Here is a 27,601-nt window from a genome sequence, read left to right as displayed (position 1 = left end):
CCAAAATAAGTAGGGTAAAAAAGATGGCTAATTAAGTTCCCCTTAATGCTTTGTTGGAGTGGGCACTGGGCAGGGGCTACTGCCTCATGCTCATGGGACGGCAGAGCCCCCGCGTCGGTATCATTTCAGGTAGTCTGGTACTGGAACACTGTTTTCTGGGGTCTGCTCTTCTCCTCTTAAGTCAACACTCTGCATTTCATTTCATATTTTCATCTCATCTCATTGAGAAAAATACAGAGCCATGGCAGATGTACTCCTCTCCTCTCTCTTACGGAAAATCTTCACAACCTTGACCTCCTCAGCCCTAAAGGAGTTCGGAATCGCCTGGGGTCTTGAAGCGGAGCTGAAGAATCTGGAGAGTACTTTGAGTTCAATCCAGGCTGTGCTTGTCGATGCAGAGGCCAAGCAATGGACGAGCGAGCCCGTCAAGAATTGGCTCCGAAAGCTCAAGGATTCTGCTTACGATGCCGACAACGTGTTGGACGAATTCGCTACCCAAGCCCTCAAACGAAAATTGGATTCTCAAATACACCGAGTAAGTGCCTTTTTCTCTCTTCCAAATAGGCTTATATTTCGTTTGAAGATGGGGAATAAGATTAAGGGTGTTAAAGAGAGTTTGGATAGAATTGCTGGAGAGAGAAGTTTCCACCTGACGGAGGGCTTGATGGTGCCCGAATTTTGTGTGGTGGAGAGAAGACAGACTAGTTCCTTCGTGAATGAATCTGAAATTCTTGGAAGGAATGACGAGAAAGAAAGGATAATTACCATGTTGCTTGATGATTTGAGTGATCGCGATGGTGTTTCGGTGTGTGCTGTATGCGGCATGGGGGGCCTCGGCAAGACTACACTCGCTAAATTGGTGTTACAATGATACGAGGGTGGAGGGGCACTTCGATTTAAGGCTTTGGGTTTGCGTATCTTATGATTTCGACATAAAGAGACTAACAGGAGCAATTGTAGAGTCCATAGAAGGAGGCCCATGCAATATCACAAACTTGGATCCACTCCAGCGCCGCCTCCGAGAAAAACTGAGTGGCAGGAGATATTTGCTTGTCTTGGACGATGTGTGGAATGAGTACCACGAGAAGTGGGATAGACTAAAAGATGTACTTAGGTGTGGTGCTAAAGGCAGTAAGGTTTTAGTGACAACAAGGAGTCTGAAAGTTGCTCATATTATGGCTACACTTCCTGTACACCGTATGGTTGGTCTATCGGAGGATGATTCTTGGTCCTTGTTTGAGCAACAAGCTTTTGACAATCGAAGGATGGAGGAAAACCATGAGCTGTTTGAGATTGGTAAGGCGATAGTCAAAAAATGCGGAGGGTTGCCCTTAGCGATAAAAGCTCTAGGAAGCCTCATGCAGTTTAAAAGCAGTGAAAGTGAGTGGTTATCTGTTAGGGACAGTAAGATTTGGGATCTACCAGATGATGGAAGTACTATCTTGCCTGCCCTAAGGTTGAGCTATGACAATTTACCTCCACACTTGAGGCAATGTTTTGCTTATTGTTGTATATTCGTTAAAGACAGTGAGATGGAGAAAGACACGCTGATTGAGCTGTGGATGGCAAATGGTTTTATTCCCTTTAAAGGAGAAACAACTTTGCATGATACGGGCCATGAGATTTTTGATGACTTAGTTTGGAGGTCCTTCTTACAAGATGTGAAGGAGAATTTCGATGGCAAAACAGTATGTAAAATGCACGATCTTATGCAGGATCTAGCGCTATCTATTATGCAATATGATTTATATGTTATGGACTCGCATAAGGATCTGAAAGTTCCAGGAAAGGTTCGTCACTTGCTTCTTAACAGTCGCTCAGCAGGGGGAGTAACTTGGAATGAGGCTATGCTTGAAGTTCCATCTCTACGGTCGTTTGTTTTACATACAAACAATCGTGAATCTTGGGAAGAAGTGTCTCCTTGGATATCAAAACAGAAGTATCTCAGGGTGTTGGATTTGAATGCTTACAATATTTTTGAGAAGGTACCAAGATTAATTTCCAACTCCCACCATCTTAGGTACCTCAACATGTCGAACTCTAACATAGTATATCTACCAGAATCCGTATGTGATCTCCAAAATCTGGAGACTTTGAAACTTACACAATGTCATGTGCTTCAAAAGTTGCCCAAACGCATGAGGTATATGAGAAATCTCGTATACCTGGACATCAGGCGGTGCCATTCTCTTATTTCTATGTCTCCTAAATTGGGACAACTGACTTCCCTACGAAGACTAAGCACATTCGTTGTAGGCCAAGCTGAGGGTTACCGTATTGGTGAGCTGAAAGAATTAAATCTTGCGGGGGAGCTGGAAATAAAGAAACTTGATAATGTAAGAAGTCAAGCGGATGCCGGGAATGCCAATTTGAAGAGGAAACATGATCTCGTTTCTCTGTATTTATGTTGGAGTGATCACGAAGAAGAAAACTTATCCAATGATTGTGAAGGGGTTCTTGAGAGTCTCCAACCTCACTCGAATCTGAAGAAGTTGAGTATAAGTTATTACCGGGGTTCAAATTTTCCAAATTGGATGATGCGCTCGGTCCTTAAAAATCTGTTTGAGCTCTCTCTAAATTTTTGTTCACGATATGAACAACTTCCGCCTCTTGGGAAACTACACTCCCTTAAGAAACTCGATATCGATGGAATGGATTCTGTGAAGTGCTTCGACCCTCCTGAGTGTTACGAGGATGGCGAAATTTCATTCCAGGCACTGGAGACACTCAGTCTTGGAAGAATGCCGAGTTTGGAGGAATGGACGGCAATGGATAGACAAGATGTTTTCCCGCGCCTACGAGAGTTGTATATATACAGCTGCCCCAAGCTAACTAATTTGCCTGCCCTTCCAACACTTAAGAGAACGGGGATCGGTGGCAGTGAAATGTTACTCAAGTCAATGAATAATCTAACTTCGCTTTCCTCTCTTGACATATATAACTTCCAGCTTGAGATTCTTCCGGATGGATTGTTTCAAAATCACGAGGCCTTGGAGTTCCTAATGCTACAGTCTATGCCCAATCTCGAGACTCTGCAAAATCAGATGTTTGGTTTGTCTTCTCTGAAGCGATTGACACTTTATTACTGCCATAAACTCAGAAATCTATCAGGACTCGAAATCCTAAACTCTCTGGATTCACTTCATATAAGTGGATGTGACAGTCTTACGACCCTTAAGGGCTTGGAAGGCTTAACTTCCCTCAGATCCTTATATATTCAACACTGTCCCAAACTAAGGTCGATATCGGAGGGAATGCAACATCAGACGGTACTCCGAGACTTGTATATCTATGGATGTCCAGAGATACAATCTTTTCCAGAGGGCATGCGACATTTGAATTCTCTCCAGAGTATGGTGATATGGTATTGCAAAGGATTAATTACTCTACCAAACTGGCTAGGAAGCCTCCCGTCGCTATCATACTTATGGATTCAGGGTTGTAGTAATCTGAGGTCTATGCCGGATGGGCTGAGGGGTCAAAAAAATATGAGAGAGCTGCGAATTGGGGAATGTCCAAATTTGGAGAGTCGGTGCAAGAAAAAGAGAGTGGTGAGGATTGGCTGAAGATATCTCACATACCCTTTATTTACATCATCGACGAAGTACAGTACTCCTCGGACGATTAACAGACAATCTAGAAGTTGAGGTATGGTTTTGTTTTTTGTTTGGTTAATTTTTTGTTATTGTTAAGGTTGGTTTTTCTTTTGACTTAATAATTCAAAACGACTTATTTTTTCATCTTTATTCAAAAAAAAATTTTATTCGTTAAGTTTGTGTTAAACTTTTGTGACTTATTGATTCGTCTCGTCGAGAGGAATCGGAAAATTTAAAAAAATTTGATCGAAACTCATAATTTTTTTAAAAAGACAAAATTAAGTAAAAAAGAATGTCTTTTTGACTTATTTTTGTCTTTATTCAAAAAATTATGAATTTCGATAATAATTGTTTACTTTTTCGATTGCTCTCGTTGAGACGAATCAATAAGCCACAAAATTTTGACGCAAAACAAACAAATGCAAAAAAAAAAAAAACTTTGAATAAAGATAAAGAAAAAGGCTATTTAACTTTTTAATCCAAACCCATCAAATTAGTTAAAACCTGCTCTAGCCACAAGCGACGCCACAATTTGGGCGACCCATGGATATTTTTTTTAAAACTATTGCTATATTGAATAATTGCAAAACTAATAAATGACCCATTAGTTTGACACCAGACTAGAAAATTTTTCAAATCTTGGAACACCACAAAAAATTTAACCGATGGAATAAAAGATGAATGAGCTAAACCCAGCTCCTTTTGAAACACCACAAAAAATGCTTGTTTGAGCTTTAAATGTACTATAGATGTTCTTGTTAATTAATAATAGCATTCCAAGGGTTTGACCTAGTGGTCGAACCTTGAGATTTAGCATTTGCTCATTTTTACCTGGCACTTAGGTTTGAAACGTCTCAGGTGTAATCAACTTTTATGTGGCTACTCCATACAGGGCTTTGCCTCGGCTTTAGTTGTACTCCCTGAAAGTAGACAGTGAGATTGGATCGCTAGGAATAAGTCGACGTGAACGTAAATTGGCCCAGACAGCTCGATCGAGTTGTCAAAAAATTTGCAATTGTAGTTGGAAGAAAACGATTGCCTATAGATTTATTTTCCAGTTAATTCCCCCAGCCTACATTGACATGAGTGCACATTCTAATAACTTTGGCCATTTTTTTCCTAGATCCATGTCCGGCCGCATATTTTGAGTCCAGATTTGATTGCATGGTTAATCAAGAGAAATCATCGAAGTTAGTTCCCAGAATGCTTTCTATTTTGAAGGGTTCTGGCCTTCACTGTGTTGAATAACAGAACGTAAGTTTCTCACTCTCCCTTCTTGTTTTAGTGTTTTAGTGTTTTCATGTTTCTATTTCTCACATGCTGATTACTTTGTGCATCCTTTTTTTTCATGTTTCTAGTAAAGAGAAATCATGTTAATAATTTTGTCGGGGATGCGGGGCCCGTAAACATGTTTCAAATAGGTATGTTACTAGTAACTTACTATGCATCTCAATCATGACTGTAATGGTTATCGTCTTAGCTTCACCACCGTTCCATATGGCCTTGATCCTCTGCAGCCGAATGGGTACAACATACATCTAAAGAACAGATACGGTTAGGCATTCACTACCATCTACGTCAAATAGCCATGTTGAGATCCAGATGTTCTGTATAAGCATGTGTTCTATGTGAGAATCTATTGTGCTTTTATAGCTTTCCAGCCCTGATCTTTTGATTTTTCTGACAAGGATATTAATTTGGTAGATGAAACCATCGTAATTATGCTTTTTGTGTTTTTTGAACTTCCGCAGACTTTGGTTCGATATCAGTTACCCATGGTGGTGATAGTTTTCAACAACAGTGATGTCTACGGCGGCGATAGGAGAAGCCCTAAAGAAATTATGGGTCTTTTTAAGGATGAGCCAGCACCAACTTCATTTATCCTTGGTGCAGCGTATCATCTCCAAATTGATACTTTTCAGGGCAAAGGTTATCTTGTTGGGACACCCGATGAACTCAAGTCTTTTACGGCCCAGAAGCCAGGTGTGATAAACGTCGCGGTAGATCCATATGCTGGTTCTGAAAGTGGGAGACTTCATCACAAGAACTGAGGTAGACCGTAGGCTCGAGCTATTACTTTGACAGTTTGATTTGCGGACAGAATACGACAATGTTCAATAACATGAAATTCTCAGATCTTGTTGTAGAGTTTTTCTTTTTTGAATTATTTGTTTCTAAGAGATGTTGCAGCACTCAAATAAATCTTCGACTGAAGGGAGTCCTGTGTTATGTATGTCGTGTGCGCAAGTGAGAGCGGGACTAGGCCATGATAATTGTACCATATAGAGCTACAGAGTTGCCGGATTCTACATTCAGATTTCATGCTTAGATTGTGTGGTTAACTGAAGTTTGCAGTTTTACTATTCTTCTTCTTGTCACCCCAAGCATCCCTTTAAAGGCTTATCAGTCCATGCGGTGTGTGTGATTTGGTGGGAAATTAGAAGAAATTATGCGAAAAGAGAACTCTCTCTTATGAATGGATAGATAAACTGAGTGAGTAAAGATAGTTCAGCTGTTTAATAGTGGAGTATCACATAATTCACTGGTACCAAATGTAAACTCGAGTTCTTGCATTCAATTTCCACTGCCAGCTCCTTGGCTTACATTGTGTTCGATTTGGGTCTCTGGAACCAACCATTTCCTCTGCGCAAGGTCTCCAATAAGTTTTCTCTCTAATTATTACTCTCAGTTTTCTAGCTATCTGTGTACTAGTTACCCCAGAAATCGCACTCAAAACTCAAATCAAACAAAGTGAAGTTGCTGTTAGGTATTTGGAGTTTACCATATATTGATGAGAGGCCCAACACATATATTGTTTTTTTTTTTTTTGCCAATATTGTATACTTTAGCGGGGGTTAATGGGGTGTTAGTCCACCAGAGATTTCAGACGCTATCCATAGCCCTAAATCTTAAACTTCTATGACGGGGCTCGAACCTGGCCTCCCACATGGGGAGGATAGGAGATACCAACCGGGACAAGGGCCTATTGGTGGCCCAACATATTCAATTGGTTTCATTTTTTTTTTTTTTGCATGATTGTCCAACAAATCGATATTTACGAAATAAACTATCTTTTTGCATGATTGTCCAACAAATCGATATCTACAAATAAATAAATAGACCATCAATGTGTGAACACCAGTGTATTATTTTTCTATTGTTTTGATGGGGTAAAAAAAATGCACTCTCCAACCATTTTTATTATTTAAGCTTTTAGCCATTTTTTTAAAAACTTCACTTTACTTTCACTTTCTTTTAACTTCACTTTACTGAACTTCTTGCATAAATGATTTTTCCATATTTTTTGACAACTGAATGAAGCCTAGAACATATTTTTTTGAGTCTCTAGAAATATGGAGAGGTTAGCCAACATGGGCAACCAAGTCTAGCTGGACCCCTTTACAATCTCCGGTGGTTAAGGGGCCAAGTCTAATTGGTGTTAGTTTACTATTTTATCATTTGGAATCGATTTTACAAATGCTTGAATAAAAAGAAACAGAGAAAAGTCTTTATCAGTCACAACGAGATTTTAGAAAAATAAAAAAATCACCGTCTCAAAAAAAGTGAATAGTAATGTCATTCTTTGGTGACGGCACCCGCCAATAAAAGGTTGGAATAAAATTGGGTGGATGTCATTTTATTTGTATGTTAGTTAGTACCGTGTCATGGTATCAATGGCACACACGATAAGAATTAATCAACTAATCTTATGAGAATTAATCAATCACACCCGTCAACTTACGAGGGTCCCAATTAAAATCAGAGCTCTGCATGGACTGCCCCAAACCTGCTTTGCAACTTTCCTTCTTCTTTTTGGGTCACCCATCTTTGCAAGTTAGCATTTTTTTTGTTGGTTGGTGTTGGGTACTTTTAAGTTCCAACAATTATACATGGGGAGTGATTTTGCCACTCCCATTTTTGTTAATGTCATTCCCCTTTGGGTCTTTATGAGATTATTTGTTTTGTGAGAGAAGGAGAGTGACACTAACAAAAAGGGGAGTATCAAAATCAATTCCCTTATACATTTGCTTTTTCCCCTTATTTTTTATGCTTGGGATGGTACACTTTTGTTTTCAAGACTAGGTGCATGCCGACGTGCACAACATGTCATTCATGCGCGTTGTATAGATGTATTTTGAATTTCGTTTAAATTATGGCGGTTGTTGATCATAGCAAAGGTTATATGGATAAGCTTGATCAAGTGTATGATCAGAAGTTGGTAGTTGTAGAAGTTATGGCCTAGATAAGTTTTTGCACTAAAAAAAAGGTTTCAAGTTATTCAGCTACTTGCATGACTTTGGCTATAGGGTTTTTTATACAATTGCCAAAGGATTATACATAGCAAAAGGTAGAGTTTATTCTAGTCAGACAAAGCAAAAGCTCTTGGTGTGTCAGTTGTTCATGCCTGTTGAGGAGAGCGATGTTGAATGTTTGTGGAATTGTACAAGTATTTGAGTCTAGTAAATGTAAGTGAAATCAACTATCAAAAAATATAGAGACTAACAAAACTGGAATGTTTGAATGATAGGCTTCAAGGTTCCCCACGGTGCGCCATAAAGGTTGAACTTATGAAGGCGTTTCACTCAGTTAGCTTGGATTTCATCATGGACATTCTCATAGCCAACAATACTCCTACCCACTTCATTAGGTTGTGGGGTTCAGAACACAATGATGAGCCCCCCACACAATGTTGATCTTCTAGACTCTAAGTATACAAATAATAAAGTCAGAAACCAGAAGCACTCCTTGAAACATAGGCTGCTACAGAACACGTAAATTAGTTATCGAATGACCAAACATTGTTACACATGGTACTTCTCCACTTGTCTCAGTCTTTGACCAATCTAAGTGCATGGATCACAGGAGCTTACCTGATAGTATTTAAGAAACTTGTCCCTCTTCTTCTTGGAAGTTGGGGGTGAGAAGATCTCAGTCCATGTCAAATGGCATCGGGTCAAGGTTTACACCTTTTATCAACTCAAAACCTTTTAGCTGCAAAGAGAGCAATATAAGTCAGGGACACAAAAATTTCATATAGCTATTTGATTTCACCTCGCAACCTTTTATTCTCAACTTTCAATACAAAGTATAATTGTTATGTGTACAACCACTTAACAACATGTTAAGAGAGCGAAAGGAACCTTCTTTTCTTTTCCAGTCTTAGTAAGGTCTTCAAGAATGAATGTTTTTGCCTTGGTATTCTCACAAAGGGTTTTGAAATTGGCAGTCACTCCATTCTTTTCAGCCCAATGTACCAAAAAATTGCCTTGGTACACATACCAGCGCTCACAATGAAATCAGGTTGTTCAAGCAGTCAAAAGAGCTCAAAAAAGACACCTAATGGGGCAGTTTAGCTCTAAACAACAACGCGAAAATAACTTCTGAGTACAAGGTTGCGAATAGCTATTTTTCCAATGCCAGTATCTTATTAAAACTCAGAAACGCAAGCGCAACAGATCAAACACCAATGTCGATAAAAATGGCATAACTTTGAGAAGAAGAAAGTCTAAAGTTTAATGTGAGCTCTTTGCTGTTTGCCCTTCACAGTTATGACAATAAATGAAAACAAAGTAAGCATGGACATTTCAAACGACGATTCTAAGACATCCCATAACCGTAAGGGATATATAAAACACTGAACTCTGCAATTTCCTTTTCTCATCTGATCTTTTATAGGATTCTAGAAGCATAAAAATGGAAAATAAATAAAGTAAGAGCTTTGGGCTGAGAAGTGGACAAAAAATACCTACAAAGGAGTGAAAGGACTCTTACCAATATAAATGCCCTCTTTTGTCTCATTCGGGTTTTCTCATTCCTTCATTGGGTTGGTTGGGACGTATGGGCTCGCTAGACACATATTTAACCCATGCATATGGACTTACATTCCCATGGCAAGATCAACAACATTAGATTTCAACACTACCATTGCATTCTCCATATTCTGACAACAAAACCAAACAGAGTATATAGGCATTATTAGTTTGTGTTTCTTTCAGATTAAAAAACAAAGCAAAAAAATTTTGTCTTTGCTTATACAGGATGTTTTACCCTAGACTCTCAGTCCATTTCAGTTTAAAATAGAACTATCACACACAGAAAACCTTCTCTCCACCATATTAGTCAGTTTAAAAGAAAGGATTGGGTTTTCACATGATCATGTTTGATGAGTTAGAAAGGAAAGCATCAGAGATAAGAATGGGAATGACCTTTCTTTGTTGACATTTGAATTTACTGAGCAATCTCATTGTTTCTTAGAGACCAACAAGTTTGTTTCTCACCAATTCCCACCATTTCCGTTGTAAAACAATGCCGAATGAATTAAAAAGTTCCCTTTCCCCTCTCCCTCACCCTTTCCCACCAAACATTAGTCAATAACAAACATTACGATTGGGCATGCGTTGCATATGATTTGGGATTTTCTTTTTTCATTGAGTTAGCTTTTTTTAATATTTGTACAACAATGAAAACAAGAAATGGGCAAATATACCATGGGTGCGAGAATAAGCGTGAGACTCATGAGTGCACGGAGGCGTAATGTAAACAAAACATTCTTCCATCCATACACATCCTTTGGCTAAATCGCGTACAAAACTGAAATAAATTCCAATGCCCATTTCAATATCGTCCATTTCAAAGAAATGTTCAAAATCATCTTAGAAACTCAAAATGACTCTTCCATAGAACTATCAAAGCAACACTACATAGGCTCAAATTAGTTTATATCTTGTGAATATGTTCTATCACCCATGTCCGAAATATACTCACACATTATTCAAGTCCATTGCGCCCGGTGCAGGTACTTAAAATCTAGCATGGATGGTGTCAAAATCTAGCTAGGAAGCATAGGCTCCAATAACTACAAACTTTATTGATTACAAAAGCTCATGCTTTAGTTTTTTCCCCAAACAAACAAAGCTCTACAAAAAATCAAAAGGAAACAGTGAAAAGAAAACGGCAAGAATTCAATTGGTTTTCCCAATTACCGAGAATTATCAAAGAAAATTGCTTCCAAAAATTCTTTGCAAGTGTAGCAAAATTCAAGATGCTGCTTCTAACCAGATAATCAATCATATACAATGTAGCTGTTTAGTACCTATTCGAGAGTCAGATTTCTAAGCGTGTCAACAAACTATTTTAAGACGACACAGAAAATTGACCAAAAAATCTGGAAAAGAAAACGATGAACCAACATGCATCGCCGATAACAAGTTGAAAATTAACCTAACAATGAACACTAACAACAAACTAACCTAAAAACCCAATCTGGCTGAAAGAAAACATTCACGCAAATACGAAATTCTTTTGGAAACTTACCAACAATTTCAGGACTTGAAAATCTGCTAAATTGCTGAAAAAGATAGTAGGAAAAATAAAACAACAAATCACCTATAGTGCAGTAAAGTAGCAAAAATCAAAGATGTATACTCTAGTAATGAACGGGGGACCAAACCATAAACTAAACTCACCACTTGTTCTGAGCAACCAACTCCTCCCATAACAAGTTCGTGCGATTAACCCTAGAAACCATGGTAGCTCCGTTGGCATCCTATGGTAAATTCGTCAACAAAATCGTGAGTCCATCAACGCATGTATCGCGACCTGCACATAAAAACATCCCGTCGGTCAATACAAAATTTTCAACCAAAATTAAGACGCCAGCACTAAAAAATCTCCCAAGCAAGATTTTCAGGTAGAAAACCCCTACATGCGGCATAAGCACATTCACCAAAAATCAATGCAATTTGAAACCCACCTACATGCAATTTGAAACCCACCTACATGCAATTCGAATTCCGCGTTGAAATACAAGTCCAGGGGAAGAGTCGTGCAACCTTCTCATCGCGATCTGATGTTTCCATTCCCGAAATCTCTCAAACTCAACGTCCCTTATCTTCTCCGATTCACGGAGTACTGGCGTGATGGCGATGAGGATTTCGTTCCAGAGAGAGAGGGTAGAAATGGCGTGGTGGTGTGATTCGGTTCAGAGAGAAAGAGTGGGAAAGTAAAGTTGAAGGGCTATACCTGGCTGGACACAATGAAGCCACGTAATCCATGCTTAGACCCAACAAACAATTAAACAAACACGTAGCCCAGTAAATTCAAGAAGTGAAATTACGATTTTGCCCAATGAAGCCACGTAATCCATGCTTAGACCCAACAAACAATTAAACAAACACGTAGCCCAGAAAATTCAAGAAGTGAAATTACGATTTTGCCCAACAAAAAAACCAACAAGAAGCCAAAACCACAAAGGGCAAAGTCGTCCACCGAGAAAGTGGCGAGCGAAAGACGTTCTTATTTAGGAGGAGGAAACCAAGTAGCGATGCCTTTTAAATTAGCTTGTATCTCCATTTGGCCTCTTTAGAGAGTAAGAGCAAGTTTATCAAATGAGCTAAAAAAGATTTTTAGCCATTTTACCTAAGCAAAACTCCAAAATGAGTATTGTAGCAGCTTAGGTAAATGCCTAGGTAAAATTCATCCATGAATAGTGATTAGGTAAATATGACTAAGCATTATTCACCATGTACTCCATTATTTTATCAATTGTTTCCCCCTCTCTCTCCACACAGATTGAAGCTGTAGATCATCCCTCTTCTTCTCACTCCCAACCTCATCGATTTCACGTACAGTAAGTTTAACTTCTGGGTTCAATGGCTTCGTCCCACTTTTGGGTTTAACTTCCATCTTCGTCCAACTTGGTTTTGGATTTAATGGCTTCTGGGTTTTGGATTTCGCGGCGTTCGGGTTTAATGGCTTCACAGTGATGGAGAATTGAGGCTTCGGCGGTCGACGGCATCAACAATGGGTTGTTCTCCTCTGACCGTGAGTTTCGAAGTATATATACATGTATGTATATGTGTGTGTGTGTGTGTGTATATATATATTGTAATGTCTAGTGATAAAAAAGAAGAAAAGAAAAAGGAGAAATAATAATAATAATATTTTAATAGATAATAGGTTAAATAGATAGTATTGACGTAGTGTTGGAAGAAATGTGAATAGGTAAAATGAATATATGTACTGTGCACTAGTTTTTTTAACTACACACTGATGTACTTGCTCTAAGGAGACACTTTTTGTGTGACTTTTGTGTGTGCGTGTCAGTTTCTAAACCCTTATTTTAGCTTTTAAGTAAAATCTTCTAGTTTGCTAATAATGATTGGAGAAATACAGAAAGCATGGAAAGAAATAAAATTTGAGGTGGAGATCTCATTTACAATGTCATAAAAGATGGGACAGATGTACCGTAAGCATGTTTGATTGTAGGACAAGAGAAGCGGGACAAAGGAATGGGCTCACATGTTATCTTTTTTCAAAATTAGGTTTTTCGTTGCACACAGGACTAAGAGTATCGATTGGACAATGGTGCACCATTTTCCCATTTAGTAACTAGTTTCCCATGAGGGATAACTAATTCCAAGGGAGGAGTGGTATTACTTAGTCCCCCTTCTCCCGATTATCTTCCTCCCCATCCAACGGTACATTATAATTCACATCGTCTTTATTCCACTCTAACCAAATCCAATACAACTAATCCACTATTCACATAATGTCATCTATTTTCCCGTGGGCCACACTTGTCCCTTCTGTCCTCGTTCTAAATCACATCTTATCCAATACCTCCTACAATGAAAAACCTCAAGAGCATTAACATTAGGTACTCTTGAGAGGCAATAAACAATGAAAAACATCGTGGGGATATAATAGTTATATTCAATTGGGATTGATTGGATTCTCTGGCCTGTGAAGTTTATTTCTCTTTTCCTAGTAAAGCCAAATTCTGACTAGGAAATATGGATGCAAGAGCTCATGCATATTATATCCTCAAAACAAGACAAGCTCTAGATGTTGACCTCTATAGTTATCACTAGTGATGAACAGTTCTCAAAATATTCCAATCATTTCTGCTTTATTCTTCTTTATGGTACTTTCTTTTGGGATCAGTTTCTTTATTGTATGTGTTGGAACTTTTTTATGAAGTGGTTGGTGAATTTTCTTTAATGATGTGCTGCTGAACTCAAAATTACCCAGTTTGATAAAGTAACCCGACTAAAGCACAGAATTGTCCTCTTTTTTTGTGTTCCCTTGTTGTTGACAGTTGAAGCCAAATTAACATCAGAAGGGGTGATGGAAGAGGCTTTGTTGCTGAAAAATGGAGATAGGAAGTTGGTGCCGATCGCACCGAAGGCGTTTGTGGAAGAGCTGAAGAAGGTGACTGCCATAGCAGCACCGATGGTAATGGTGACCATGTCGCAGCACCTCTTGTGCGTCACACCCATGATAATGGTGGGACACATTAGTGAACTTTCCCTCTCCAGTGTTGCAATTGCCACCTCTCTAACCAACGTTACCGGCTACAGTGTCCTTGTAAAGTTTTGTTTCTTGTCCTTTTTTTTTTGTTTTAGTTAGCACTGCTTTTTCAAACTAATATGGACACCCAATTCGAAATTTATGCACATTATGAAGTGGTTACTTGATCTTTTTACCCATTTTTTTCCCATAACAATTCAAAGCAAAGATCAACAAATTGACTACTAATTTATATGTATGCAGTTTGGGATGGCAGGAGCATTGGAAACCCTGTGTGGGCAAGCTTATGGAGCAGAGCAGTATAAAAAGCTAGGAACTTATACTAATGGAGCAATATTGTCCCTCATTCTGGTTTGTCTACCGATATCTCTTCTCTGGATCTTCATGGATAAACTGCTTGTGTTCTTTGGCCAAGACCCCATAGTTTCTTTGGAAGCTGGCAAATATGCAATTTGGCTAATTCCCTCGCTGTTTCCTTACGCTATTCTGGAATCAATGGTTCCGTACTTGCAAACTCAGAGTTTGATCCTTCCAATGCTTTTATGCTCAATTGTCACGTTATCTTTTCACATACCTCTTTGTTGGGCTTTAGTTTTTAAGTCTGGGTTAGGAACTAAGGGAGCAGCATTGGCAATTAGTTTGTTGTATTGGGTGGATGTGATCGCGCTTGGGCTTTATTTGAAATACTCTCCAGCATGTGAAAAAAGCCGCGCTCCTTTCTCAAGGGATGTTTTCCTGAGCATTGGGGAGTTCTTCAGCCTCGCTCTTCCCTCTGCCGGAATGGTTTGGTATTTCTATGAGTGCGGATATTGCACTTGGGTGCATTTGGTTCGCTGGTGATTTCAGAGACGAATGGAATCGTAATTCCTTGGTCTCCTGGTGGAATGGCAATTAATCTAAACTGTTTTGAGTAATGATTTCCTTTTGTAATAAGAACAAACATTCCATGGGAATGCCATTTCATTGCAGTTTCCTTCCAGCGAACCAAACGTTGCCTTCGTTTTACATACTTTCTAAGTCCGCTTTCAATCCTGATATTTCCTGCTTATGCACAATGTACAGTCTTGAATGGTGGTCATTTGAACTACTCGTATTGTTGTCTAGGCTTCTGCCAAACCCAGAACTCGAATCTTCCGTGCTTTCAATCTGGTATGCTTCTTCTCTATTCTTGTGAATTTCGGTTATATGAACTTTTTCAACTTAAGTGCTTATCATATTTTACCATATGTGTGAACAGCCTGACAACTACTTCACTGCACTCCCTCATACCATATTCTATCGGTGCTGCTGCAAGGTTTTGCTTTCGATAGCTGTTTCCTTAAGCATGTATCTCTTACATATATGATTATATGTATGTATTATACACCACTGAAAAGCGTAAAATTGATCATATCTGTAGCACTCGGGTTTCTAATGAATTAGGAGCTGGGAATTCACGGGCAGCTCAACTGAGTGTCTGCACTGTGATGGTTCTTGCAGTTGCAGAGGCAATTATGGTATGCGCGGCTCTCTTTTGTTGCCTCTTCATTCTAGGATATGCATACAGTAGTGAGAAAGAAGTGGTGGATTATGTGAGAGAAATGACTCCTCTTCTCTGTCTCTCCATCGTCATGGACAGCTTAACGGAAATACTATCTGGTTAGTTTCATGCATCTTTGCATATTGTAATGCGGATGTATTCGTGGAAACATTCGACCTATACAGAAGTTGTTTCTGAAACTAGAAACTCAACAGCATGAAAACCGATGATAACTGAAAAGCAAAAGTAGAAGCTATGGCAAACACACTAGCGAAATCTAAAATCACCTCCCCAAAATCTACAGCAAACACCCACCCTCTATGTTAAGTCAATGTCCACAAATTAGACTAAAGTAAACATGTTAGAACATGCAGCTTAATGGTTATCTTTCCGCGAAAAGTGTTTCTTTGAAGTTATCCAAAGCTTCCATTACTTGTCCTGAGAAGTTGATTCCTTCAACTATTTTCCACCATAGTGTACTAAAATGCTGTTGTAAAATTTCATTGCTCAACCTTGAAAAACAAACCAAGGTGGTAAGCCGATACCGAGGCATTGAGAACAAAGAAAGTGTTGGAGTTGATAGGATCCCCCTTTTCACAACCCCATGTCACACCTTAAAGTTATTTTTCCTTTGCACCAGGGATTGCCAGAGGAAGTGGGTGGCAGCATATCGGCGCCTATGCCAATTTCGGGGCATATTATCTGGTTGGAATTCCATTGGCTATTGTATTGGGTTTTTTACAAAAACTAAGAGGCGAGGGGATTTGGGGCGGAATAGTGACAGGAACAATACTGCAAGTCATTTTGCTAACTTCTGCAACATGTCTTACTAATTGGCAAGAACAGGTTTGTATTTGAAATCCTCTCTGTGATAAGTGGTTGCTGTAAGATGCCCGCGTGTTTACTTTTTCTTGCTTTTTTTTGGGAAAGAAAAAAATAGATGGGAAGTTTGAGGCTGAGATAAGTGATACCCCTCATGGCTTGATGGACTGAAACCAAATCTGGATTTTCTTCTAATTCTATGAGTGTGATTGCAGGCAAATAAAGCCAAGGAAAGGATATTCAAGGGGAGAATTCCGGCTGACAAGTTAATTGATCAGTTGAATTAGTGCTGCTCAGGAGCTGCTGTTTTTCCAGGCTCCATTTGGTTTGAGACTTCCGTATTTCTCAAGACGGCCTGTGATTTTTTACGCTCATTTTTGACGTTGAGAAGACGGCAATGGAATAGAAGGACGAACGTGGTATCCGAGATCGAAATTGTGTTCCAAAAGATCCATGTTCAAAATTTTTCTTTTCCTTCCAGTAAAGGATTAATCATCCGGTTGTACTTCAAAAAGTTTTATTCATTACCCACATGCTATCTTGCTGAGTTTTTCCACTGGAATGAACTCATGTTTTTCCCCCCCTGGTGATGTGTTATTCTCTTCTTTAGTTGTTCTACAACTTGCTAGAACTGCTGCTGCATGGGAACAGAGAGTCCCTTAACAATAAACTTTATTTTCTGGAGATTTGTTTAGACCTATGTTACTTGGAACGCAGATCGTACCGGTACAAAGGGAGAGGAACATGGACGTGGTATGCCACATGTCTAAATTGTGTAACGCGAGGGGTAGGCTTCTATAGACTAAAGATATCGAAACCAAAACTTACCCTTCCAGGGGATAAAAATCTAGTAAAATTAAGTATCATTTTCAAAATTATTCGTGCAAAATACATTTCTTAGAACATAATGATCGAAATTTTTCATTCTCTCACCAAAATTACATTCTCTCACTCGAATCTGAAGAAGCTGAGTATAAGTTATTACCGAGGTTCAAAGTTTCCAAATTGGATGATGTGCTCGGTTCTTAAAAATCTGGTTGAGCTCTCTCTAAATTCTTGTTCACGATGTGAACAACTTCTGCCTCTTGGGAAACTACACTCCCTTAAGAAACTCTATATCGGTGGAATGGATTCTCTGAAGTGCTTCGACCCTGAGTATTATGGAGAAGGGGAAATTTCATTCCAGGCACTGGAGACCCTTAGTCTTCGAGGAATGCCTTCTTTTTTTTTTTTATAAATACCAAAAATTTAAAAAGTATAGTTGTTTAATAAAACATCGTACCACTCCGTATTGCCCCAAGACTAGCCAATAATTTTTCGTATTTATATAACGTTGAAATTTCTATGTCAATAACAAGTAGTATAGTATATGGAGTATTGTCGAATTTACCAGTACTATTTGGTGGAACTAATAGTTTATTGTGAAGTGCTTAACTCTTACTCACATTTTTTTATTTTTTACTTTGGGCGATTTGAGTGGATTGGGTGGATCCAATCAGCATCCGATCCGCTCGCAATGGTTTGTTGTTTTTTCCATCAACATTCATCCGTCACATATCTCGATTTGTTCATGGACGAATCGATTTGAGTGTATTGGTCGATTTCGATGGTATGGTTGATCCACTAGGCAACCCTACTCTCCATGTTTATTTTCTTTCTTTCTAACCAAAAAGTCCGGTGCAATAGTATGGTACTGAAACACTGTTTTGTCTGGGGTTTGGGAGATTTTTATCGAACTAATCCTTTTTTAGAACTATTAGCCTGAATACTCTCGTTTTCAAACTATTTTTAAAACTGCTCGGTAGAGCCACTTCAACAAGCACTACCTGAGTAGCGCCATTACAATTGGCGCTATTTGCCATGTGGCGCTCTGTCATGTGCTATGTTGGTTATATGACGTGGACTAGCGCCACTTGAAGCTGCTCTACCTAATCAGGTAGCGCCACTTGAAGTTGCTCTACCTAATCAGGTAGCGCCATTTCAAGTGGCTCTACCTTATTGAAACATCTTCCCATTAATTTGATCACTTTGTCTTGGTCATGGTGAAAACGAAAGTAAAATCGTTAAAATAAAAATTGCGAACCACTTAGTGTAGAATATTTGGTCATTACAACATGAATAGCGGAAACTATTGTATTTGATGCTTAAAAAAAGATAGATTGACAATAACTACATTACTTAAAATTGAAAAAAAAATGATTGTCCAAAATATAACTAATATATATATATATATAGAACAATGTTGATGGCACTTTAATTCGCTTTAGGGTTTTTATTAACTTCACTGGAAAAAAATTTATTTATATTTTTAGCTTTATTTTGCTACACATCGTGTATATTTATTTTGCTACTGAAGAATTCTAAATATAGTTAACTTTCTCTAATTTATTTTGAAAACCTCATTACAATGTTAACTGCCTTTAATTATGTGGTATTGATTTTGTTATTTTAAACGACAATTTAACAGTTGACACTAAAGCACTACAAAAACTAATAACCATCATAACTTCGCATTATATAGCTCTAACAACAATACTTATTCTCCAACTTCCATGAAAGAAAATAAAAACTAAACATTGCAAGTTACAGATCCATTTTAGCAATTGAAAAGTCAAACAAATACATAATTTTAAACATTACAAGTTACATATTTGGTACCGAAGATGACGCTTCTCCCCTCTTTGAACATTTTCGCTTGTTATGCCCATGTCCACCACACAAGGTACAAGACTGTTTGTGTGATGGTTGTGCATCAAGCCAGTCGTCCATCATATCCATCTCATTTCGAAATCGATTTACTTGTGGACGTCCTCGACCCCTAAGACGTTCTTCATTAGGATGAATTATTGGCCCATTGTAGGGAGGCCAATATGATTTGTCATGCAGCGGTACGAACGTTTCAGAGCTATATATGGCTATGTTTGAGTCAAGCCTCCAAACATTTGTGATGAGTCCGTCTATTTTTGACTCTCCAGTAGTTGAACCGACAGGTGGCGGTGGTTCGTCATCTCAGACTTGTTCACATTCAGAGGTACCTTGGGAGCAATTAGAAGTGGTTGGATTTGGTGCAAGTACATTTAGTCATGATAGTTTGGTGCAGGCAAAGAGGAGGAAGATTGATGAGAGTAGCTTAGGGGATGTAGGGGGGTCGGTTAGAGATGGAGATATCACTCAGTTAGGTTTGGACACCCAAGACTTCCACGTTGACCCGCAACACGAGGTAGAGGTAGAGTTGGATTTTGTGTCGAATAATGATGGTCAGGATGATGAGGTTGAGGAAGAGGCAGACTTTCAGGATTCAATTGTAGGAGGAGACAGAGAGGGTGGAAGAGAGGTCACTTAGTCTACTACTAAGACTATTGTTGTTGCCCAACGTAGGAGTAAGCGGCAGAGAAAGAAGCCACGTTGTGGAACGGGTGGCACAATGTGCAAGGATGGAGGGGAAAAGACTAAGCGGGCTTGCCACTAAAGGTAGGGTATGTGCATATTATGCTATTGGTTTTTTTGTTTAATATAGATAACATTAGTACTTAGTACTTTTTGCTGAAGATGAAGATATGACTTTATTCGTAATGTTGGTGGAACTCAATTTAAGTTTGTGCTCCGATAACACTCCTTTTCTTGGCATGAAAGACATGTAGGTAGGCAAATTAGTTTTCAGAGATTTTTATCTTTTGGCAAATGTGTTATAATGTGGAGCAATGTCTGAATATAATTCATGGGCGTGTCCGTATCCGACACGCCGAAACAGGAAATGGATGGTATTGATTTATTGTAATGCATGGTGCTTTGTTTGTTTTGGCAAGTATGTATTATGTATTGAATGGGTTTGCATGGTTGCAGTAGAGGCGGACTTTTGCTTTTTGAATATTATGGTCAATGGCAAGTAGGCCAATGGGTTTGAATGGTGCCATGGATTTTAGATTGATTTGTGAGACAATGGGAAGCAGGTATATGCATTGAATATTATGTGTTGGAACTGATTTTTTTGTTCAAACTGTGTTCAAGTAGGTATATGAAATACACCAATGTGTAGACTGTTTTTATGTTTTTTATTTTGGCAAAAACGTGAAACTGTTTGTTTGGCCAAGAAGTGAGTGTAGGCCAAATGATAGAAAAGACATACTGCGACGATCCATATTGTCACAGCCCGACTCATTCTTTTTGTTCTATTGTTTTAGTTTAGTTTTCTGTTTGACTAATTGGCATCTGCTTCAATTGTGGAGCTTGATCAATTTAATTAAGAATGATAGTGCCATTGGACAAAACCTTACTGGGCCATTTCAAGTGGCATTAATCTCACGGATGATTTCCTTGAAATGGAAGGCCTGCAGCACTACCTGAGATAGAATATGGAAGCTGTCCCCGTGAGGGGGAAAGCCCTTCAAAAGATTTTGATCATTTTTTGCCGAAATCCTGCTGCACGTACATACTTCATTTATTTTTGCATTTGTAAATTTTATGTGAAACTTTTGTGACCTATCGATTCGTCTCGACAAGAGGAATAAAAAAAGTAAAAATTATGATCGAAACTCATAATATTTTAAATAAGGACAAATGCGAGTCAAAAAAACAATTTTTTAGAACTTATTCTTTTGTCTTTAAAAAAAATTACAGTATTTGTTTCGACTAAACCTCGTTGACCACAAGACACATGGACCAACCTCGTTGACCCTAGTCCACCAATGCCAACGAGTAGTCACGCTGGGTGGGACGGGAGGTCTGAGCTTTTCGAGGGACAGGTATTTTTTAAAGAGAACTCTCCCACTCTATATTCCATCATACATTCCATAGGTAAAATGTGGTATTCATTGAAAACATTGCATTCTCTTACATGTATCAATTTTTTTTCCGCAGATGTTCTTTTCGAAGGTTGAGGTTAAAAATACAGTGAAAAAATATAGCATGGACAGAAATTATGTGGCAAAGACAGAACAGTCCACAACCCGTTTGTTGGTCTACAAATGCGCAAACCAAAACCCATGCTCGTGGCGACTTCGAGCAATAAGGAAGCCGGATCAGGATGTCTGGAAAATTACGAGATATGCAAGACCCCATAGCTGCTTGGCTTTCAATGTCACCACAGATCATCAGATGCTCGACGCTCGCTACATTGCAAATATGATTATGTCAACCGTGGAAGCATCTCCAAGTACGAAGGTCAAAGCTTTTCAAGCAATGGTAAAAGATAAGTGCGACGGTTACTACCCATCGTATGCAAAGACATGGGCTGCAAAGCAAATGGCTATAGCAGCCATTTACGGTGACTGTGAAGACTCATTTGCTGAACTCCCTCAATACCTGGAAGCTATTAAAGAAAGGAATCCGGGTACTCAAACCCATATCATAACAAAGGAGACAGGTAGGCCGGGACATGTTATATTTGATGCTGTGTTTTGGGCTTTCGGACCCGCCATTGAAGGATTCAAGCATTGTCGCCCAGTAATTAGTGTTGATGGTACTTTTTTGACAGGAAAATACAAGGGAACGTTGCTTGTTGCTGTAAGTCAAGATGCTGAGAATCAAATCTTTCCTATTGCATTCGCTATCGTCGAGAAGGAGAACAAGGAAAATTGGGGGTGGTTCCTCGATTGCAAAAGATTTTATGTTACTCAACATCAAGGATTGTGTCTCATTTCAGACAGGCGCTCAGGTCTTCTTTCATATCTCAAAGATGCTCCACAATGGAGACCCCCGGCGGCATACCACAGATACTGTGCCCGCCACTTAGGGGTAAATTACACACGAAGGTACAATAAAACTGTGGGCGACCAAGTAAAACTAGTAGCCTGTGAAATACAAGTTCGAAAGTTTGAGATTGAGCTACAAAAACTTCAAAGGTTTTCCAACGGTGCAGTAAATAAGGATCTTGAAGAGCTACCCCTACGTAAGTGGTCCTATGCACATGATGGGGGTAGGCGATACGGATCGCGTAGTACAAACCTATCTGAGAGCTTTAATGGAGTCCTCAAGGAAGCCAGACACCTCCCCATAGTGGCCACAATTAGGACGACATTCTATAAATGTGTTACGTATTTCAACAACTATGCCGTCAAAGCAAGGGAGGGGATCGAATCAGGTAAAACATTTAGCAAATTCGCAACGGAAAAGTACGATGAATGGAGGATGAGAGCAAGAAGGCACGAAGTGATTGAGTTTGACAGAGAGACGGGAATCTGCGAGGTGCGAACTCCAATGAATCCAACTAGCCCATATAAAGGAAATCACAGGCACACAGTACACTTCAATCAGCAGACATGTACTTGCAACAAGATGCAACAATGGAGGATGCCGTGCTCGCATGTGATTGCAGTGTGTAATAGAATGGCCATGGACCCTACACGATTCATAAGCAATATTTGGAGGCTTAACTCAAACATAGCCATATATGGCTCTGAAACGTTCGTACCGCTACATGACAAATCATATTGGCCTCCCTACAATGGGCCAATAATTCATCCTGATGAAGAACGTCTTAGGGGTCGAGGACGTCCACAAGTAAATCGATTTCGAAATGAGATGGATATGATGGACGACTGGCTTGAGGCACAACCATCACACAAACAGTCTTGTACCTTGTGTGGTGGACATGGGCATAACAAGCGAAAATGTTCAAAGAGGGGAGAAGCGTCATCTTCGGTACCAAATATGTAACTTGTAATGTTTAAAATTATGTATTTGTTTGACTTTTCAATTGCTAAAATGGATCTGTAACTTGCAATGTTTAGTTTTTATTTTCTTTCATGGAAGTTGGAGAATAAGTATTGTTGTTAGAGCTATATAATGCGAAGTTATGATGGTTATTAGTTTTTGTAGTGCTTTAGTGTCAACTGTTAAATTGTCGTTTAAAATAACAAAATCAATACCACATAATTAAAGGCAGTTAACATTGTAATGAGGTTTTCAAAATAAATTAGAGAAAGTTAACTATATTTAGAATTCTTCAGTAGCAAAATAAATATACACGATGTGTAGCAAAATAAAGCTGAAAATATAAATAAATTTTTTTCCAGTGAAGTTAATAAAAACCCTAAAGCGAATTAAAGTGCCATCAACATTGTTCTATATATATATATATATATATATATATATATATATATATATATATATATATTAGTTATATTTTGGACAATCATTTTTTTTTCAATTTTAAGTAAAGTAGTTATTATCAATCTATTTTTTTAAGCATAAAATACAATAGTTTCCGCTATTCATGTTGTAATGACCAAATATTCTACACTAAGTGGTTCGCAATTTTTATTTTAACGATTTTACTTTCGTTTTCACCATGACCAAGACAAAGTGATCAAATTATTGGGAAGATGTTTCAATAAGGTAGAGCCAGTTGAAAAGGCGCTACCTGATTTAGGTAGAGCCACTTGAAATGGCGCTACCTGATTAGGTAGAGCAACTTCAAGTGGCGCTACTTGATTAGGTAGAGCAGCTTCAAGTGGCGCTAGTCCACATCATATAACCAACACAACACATGACAGAGCGCCACATGGCAAATAGCGCCAATTGTAATGGCGCTACTCAGATAGTGCTTGTTGAAGTGGCTCTACCGAGCAGTTTTAAAAATAGTTTGAAAACGAGAGTATTCAGGCTAATAGTTCTAAAAAAAAGGATTAGTTCGATAAAAATCTCGGGGTTTGGTCTTCTCTCTCTTCTCAAGTCAACAACGTGTAGAGCCCCCTCTGTGGAAAGAAACCACCATAGCCACCCAAACATTATCCCTCCTTCCAGAAAGTCTAGGAAGCAGGACACTGACCCACGACACCAAAACAGGACAGGCCAGAAAATAATCCAGTGTTTCAGGAACCATGTGTAAGACATTTAGGATAATTACATTTCAGACCAGTACTTTTAGAAACTTTTAGACAAATTACAGTAGCATGTATACATATCACCAGAATTCCTAGATATTCACAGTTAGAACCCCTTTTCATTTCTTTAAGTTGTTATTCATATTACGCCTTTTATTTGCACCTTTTATTTACACAGTACCCCAGCCTAAAATTGGTATCAGAGTCTACAGTACTATTTGTTAATTCAAGTAGCCATATTATAGATCATATCTTTTATTTGTTTAGAATCTTTTATTATTGTTTTAGTTTGTTATGAGTGATGAATCAATTAGGATAATTAGTTCTAGTTTGAGTGAAATTAGATCTCAACAATCCAAACAGAATATTCAAATTAAAACAGGTTTCCAGTTAGTAGAACAACTCAGTAATAGTCTAGATAAGAAATTCAGTCTAGAGGTAAAAGGTAATATAGTAACTAGAAAACAGTTTGAAGAGTTTTCAGTAAAATCTCTTGAACAGACTACTCAGATTTTGGATAGAATTAATAGATCCAGATCTTGCAAGCAGATAGAAAATTTAGATTATTTCAAGGAATTACATTCATAAATACTCAGAAGAATTAGTAAACTAGAAGAAAAACAGCTAGTGATATCAGATAAATTACCCTGCAAACAGGATATTATAGATCTGACCAGTAAGTTAGATACTACTCAACCTAAAGATATTGAAACAGAAACTAGAAATTTAGTTGAAAGTCTCAAGATAGAAGTAGATAAGATTAAGCAAAATTCAGTCCAGATCAAGACAGAATTAGATAGTAAACTCCAGAAAATAGAGATTCTATTAGTGGAAGTTAAACAATTAGCCAATGGAGAATGAATAGTTGTGATAGCTTATTTTATAAAATAGCATTAGAAAATTCGGGAAAAGTTCAACCAGATCCTATCGGATTGTCCAGTTTCAAGCCAACAGGAAAGACAGACGAGACTATTATTAAACAGAATAATACAATTATTGAACTTTTGATCAGCCTTAGTCATAGACTGGCAGAACATCAGATAAGATAGATCAGTTATCTATTAGAGTAGATAAACTCCAGGAAGGAAAAGCTTTAGAAGCTTTAACCTCCAAGATAAACCAGATTAGTATCTCAGCCTCAACCGGATATCTAGAACCTAAAAGATCCAATAGATCTTTGCAGAACCATACCTTTTATTACAATATATTCGGCACTCCAGATCCAAACAAAGGAAAGAAACCAGAAATCCCTCAATCCTCAGGGACTCAGTAATGGCATCTAGCAGTAAAACCAAAGTTAGTAGAATTCCTTTATTTAATAAAGTATTTGGAAAACAGCCAGTGGAAGAGAATAGAATAGAAGGAATCATAGATCCAGAGATGCAGCTAGACAGATTCAGAAACCACAGTTTAGAGATATTAGACCCAGCAGTATTATATAAATCACAGAATTTCTTCAATAGAGGAGTTAGAACTTATACCAGCTATCAAGAAAAACCAATCAGTGTGATAACTGAAGATCAGCTAGAAGTTTTAGAAATGATTACTCAAGAGAGCTTCAATAAGCTCAAGAAGCTAAGATTAGGTCTTATACACCTAGGATTAATTACCATAGGAATCAAAGGATTAGCTAGACAAGATTTAGGTACCAAAGTATTAGTTATGATTTTTGACAATAGGTTTACAAATCAAGAGCAAGCTTTGATAGGTAGCATGGAATTAGATATGAATAATAACTGCCAAATTGTTTATTGCACACCAGATTTCCAGGTAACACTAGATGAATTCTACCAGCATATAAGAATAGGAATCAAGGCAAGAGGATATCATATGATCCCTGATGCACAAAACCTTTTAGCATGTGTAAGTTTTGTAGGAAAGCTAAGCAATCACAGTAGCACCAAATATAAGCTTAGAACAGATCAAGCTTTGAAAGCTTTGGGAACTAAAGGTATTCAAGTCATAGAAGCCAAAAAACGAGACTCAGAGATGTTATCAGGACTTGAATGGAAAGTCACGAATTTAGTTCCAAAAACACAGCTTAAGCCCAGTAATAACAGTTTTTACACCAATAGCTCAGGAGAAGTTAATCTCAGGTTCAGCAATTACACTTCAGCAGGTAGACATTCAGATGTAAGCAGTTCTATTCAGTCAGATATAGAAACAGAACATATCTATATGGCATATGAACGGCCTCAGTTCACTCTAGATCAATTATTTAAATTTAGTGAGTCGGACATAATCAGGTTAAAAGAACTTTTAGAGCCAGTTTATAGACCATATTTAGATTATTATGACTACCAGATTTTGGAGGGATACTATACCCAAAAACTTGAGTATGTGCATCCAGAATTAGATGATAATTCTCAGAGACAATATTTATTACAAAATAATATATTTGTCTTAGAAGAAAAATTCTTAGAATATGATACTAGTAAGAAAAACAATCTTTCAGTAGAAGATATGTTTTGCCACTCAGACCCTAGATCCAGATACTACCAACCACCAGTCGAAAATACAGAAAGCCATATGGTAGAAGTCAAAATGGAAACCTATGATAGTACTCCACCAGTACTCTCAAATCAAGTATATGAGATGGGAAACATTCCAATTAGCAGGTCTAGAATTGAGCCATCGGCCCAATAACTAGAATTCAGAACCTATGGGAAAAGGTTACCAGTAGATAGAGACATAACTCTTATGGCCCAAGCAGGAACAGGATTAATGTTAGACATTGCAGCGTTTGATCCTCAGTTTCACAAAGCAGTAATAGACAAATGGGAACAAGCCTTAGTAAGAAAGCTCTTAGAAATGACCAATTGGCACTCTTCAGCAGAGATGTGGTCATATTGTGAATCATTTTTAGGAGATACAGCAAAAGGAATTGTAGAAGCCTACAAAAGGGACTTTGAAACCCAATATGCGGCTTTAGTAGCCCAAGGACCAAATGTTTACAACTTCACCAGTTTAGTAAAAACTTTAATCATAGGAGCAGATCTTAATAGAGGAAATACCACTTACTAGAACGTAGCTATAAGACAGTTAGAACAGCTTAAGTTACATAAATGGAAATATATAGTCAGTTTTTGTAATGACTTCATAGCTCTTGCATCCCAGACAGGAAGAGCATTAGACGCAGAAATCAGTAACAAATTCTTTAGGAAACTTCCAGGCCCATTAGGAGAAGAAATATGGGAAAAATGGAAAGTTACCAATGGAGATGAAAACCAACATCTAGGAATAGGTCCTAGAATTCAGTTTGTTTTTGCAGTCCTAAGAGACAAGTGCACTACACTTGAAATTCAGAAAGGCATAAAGAAGAACAAGTTGAATTTTTGTAGCCAAGTCATATATACGCCACAACAATATGGATATGGCAAAGAAAGGAGAAAGAAAAAGAAAGATAAATTCTATAAATATCAGAAGAAAGCCAGTAAATACCATAAGAAAATAGCACAGACAGGAAAATATAGTTATGGATACCAGAAACATGGTTATTATCCTAGGAAGAGATATAGGAAAAGCCAGTC

The 27,601-nt window shown here is 38.2% G+C and overlaps 1 protein-coding gene, 1 long non-coding RNA gene and 2 pseudogenes across 7 annotated transcripts in view; 3 read left to right on the top strand and 1 right to left on the bottom strand.

Moving 5' to 3' along the window:
- Nucleotides 1-15,201, top strand: part of LOC131302592 (protein DETOXIFICATION 14-like) — a 43,058-nt gene extending 27,857 nt beyond the window's left edge. Inside the window, exons 2-4 of the mRNA XM_058329309.1 lie at nucleotides 13,696-13,964; nucleotides 14,151-14,695; nucleotides 14,970-15,201. Of these exons, the coding sequence (XP_058185292.1) occupies nucleotides 13,725-13,964; nucleotides 14,151-14,695; nucleotides 14,970-15,081 (897 nt within the window). The 5' untranslated portion in view covers nucleotides 13,696-13,724 and the 3' untranslated portion in view covers nucleotides 15,082-15,201. The remainder of the gene's footprint in view (nucleotides 1-13,695; nucleotides 13,965-14,150; nucleotides 14,696-14,969) is intronic.
- Nucleotides 1-16,828, top strand: part of LOC131302589 (protein DETOXIFICATION 14-like) — a 145,086-nt pseudogene extending 128,258 nt beyond the window's left edge.
- On the top strand, nucleotides 87-5,959 carry LOC131302580 (putative disease resistance protein RGA3; annotated as a pseudogene).
- On the bottom strand, nucleotides 8,062-11,599 carry LOC131302597 (uncharacterized). Of its 6 annotated transcripts, none has more exons than XR_009191815.1 (5): nucleotides 11,372-11,599; nucleotides 11,063-11,195; nucleotides 10,911-10,944; nucleotides 9,369-10,187; nucleotides 8,062-8,588 (listed from the first exon to the last, which is right to left on the bottom strand). It is a non-coding gene; the product is annotated as an uncharacterized LOC131302597 (long non-coding RNA). The 6 variants fall into 6 exon arrangements; XR_009191818.1 differs by lacking the exon at nucleotides 10,911-10,944 and adding an exon at nucleotides 10,362-10,459; XR_009191819.1 differs by lacking the exon at nucleotides 9,369-10,187.
- Nucleotides 16,829-27,601: the final 10,773 nt, after the last annotated feature.

Source organism: Rhododendron vialii, chromosome 10a (genome assembly GCF_030253575.1).
Source record: "Rhododendron vialii isolate Sample 1 chromosome 10a, ASM3025357v1".
Classification (NCBI taxonomy): domain Eukaryota; kingdom Viridiplantae; phylum Streptophyta; class Magnoliopsida; order Ericales; family Ericaceae; genus Rhododendron; species Rhododendron vialii.
The sequence above is the reverse complement of the archived record's forward strand: the minus strand, read 5'-3'. Positions and strand labels throughout refer to the sequence as shown.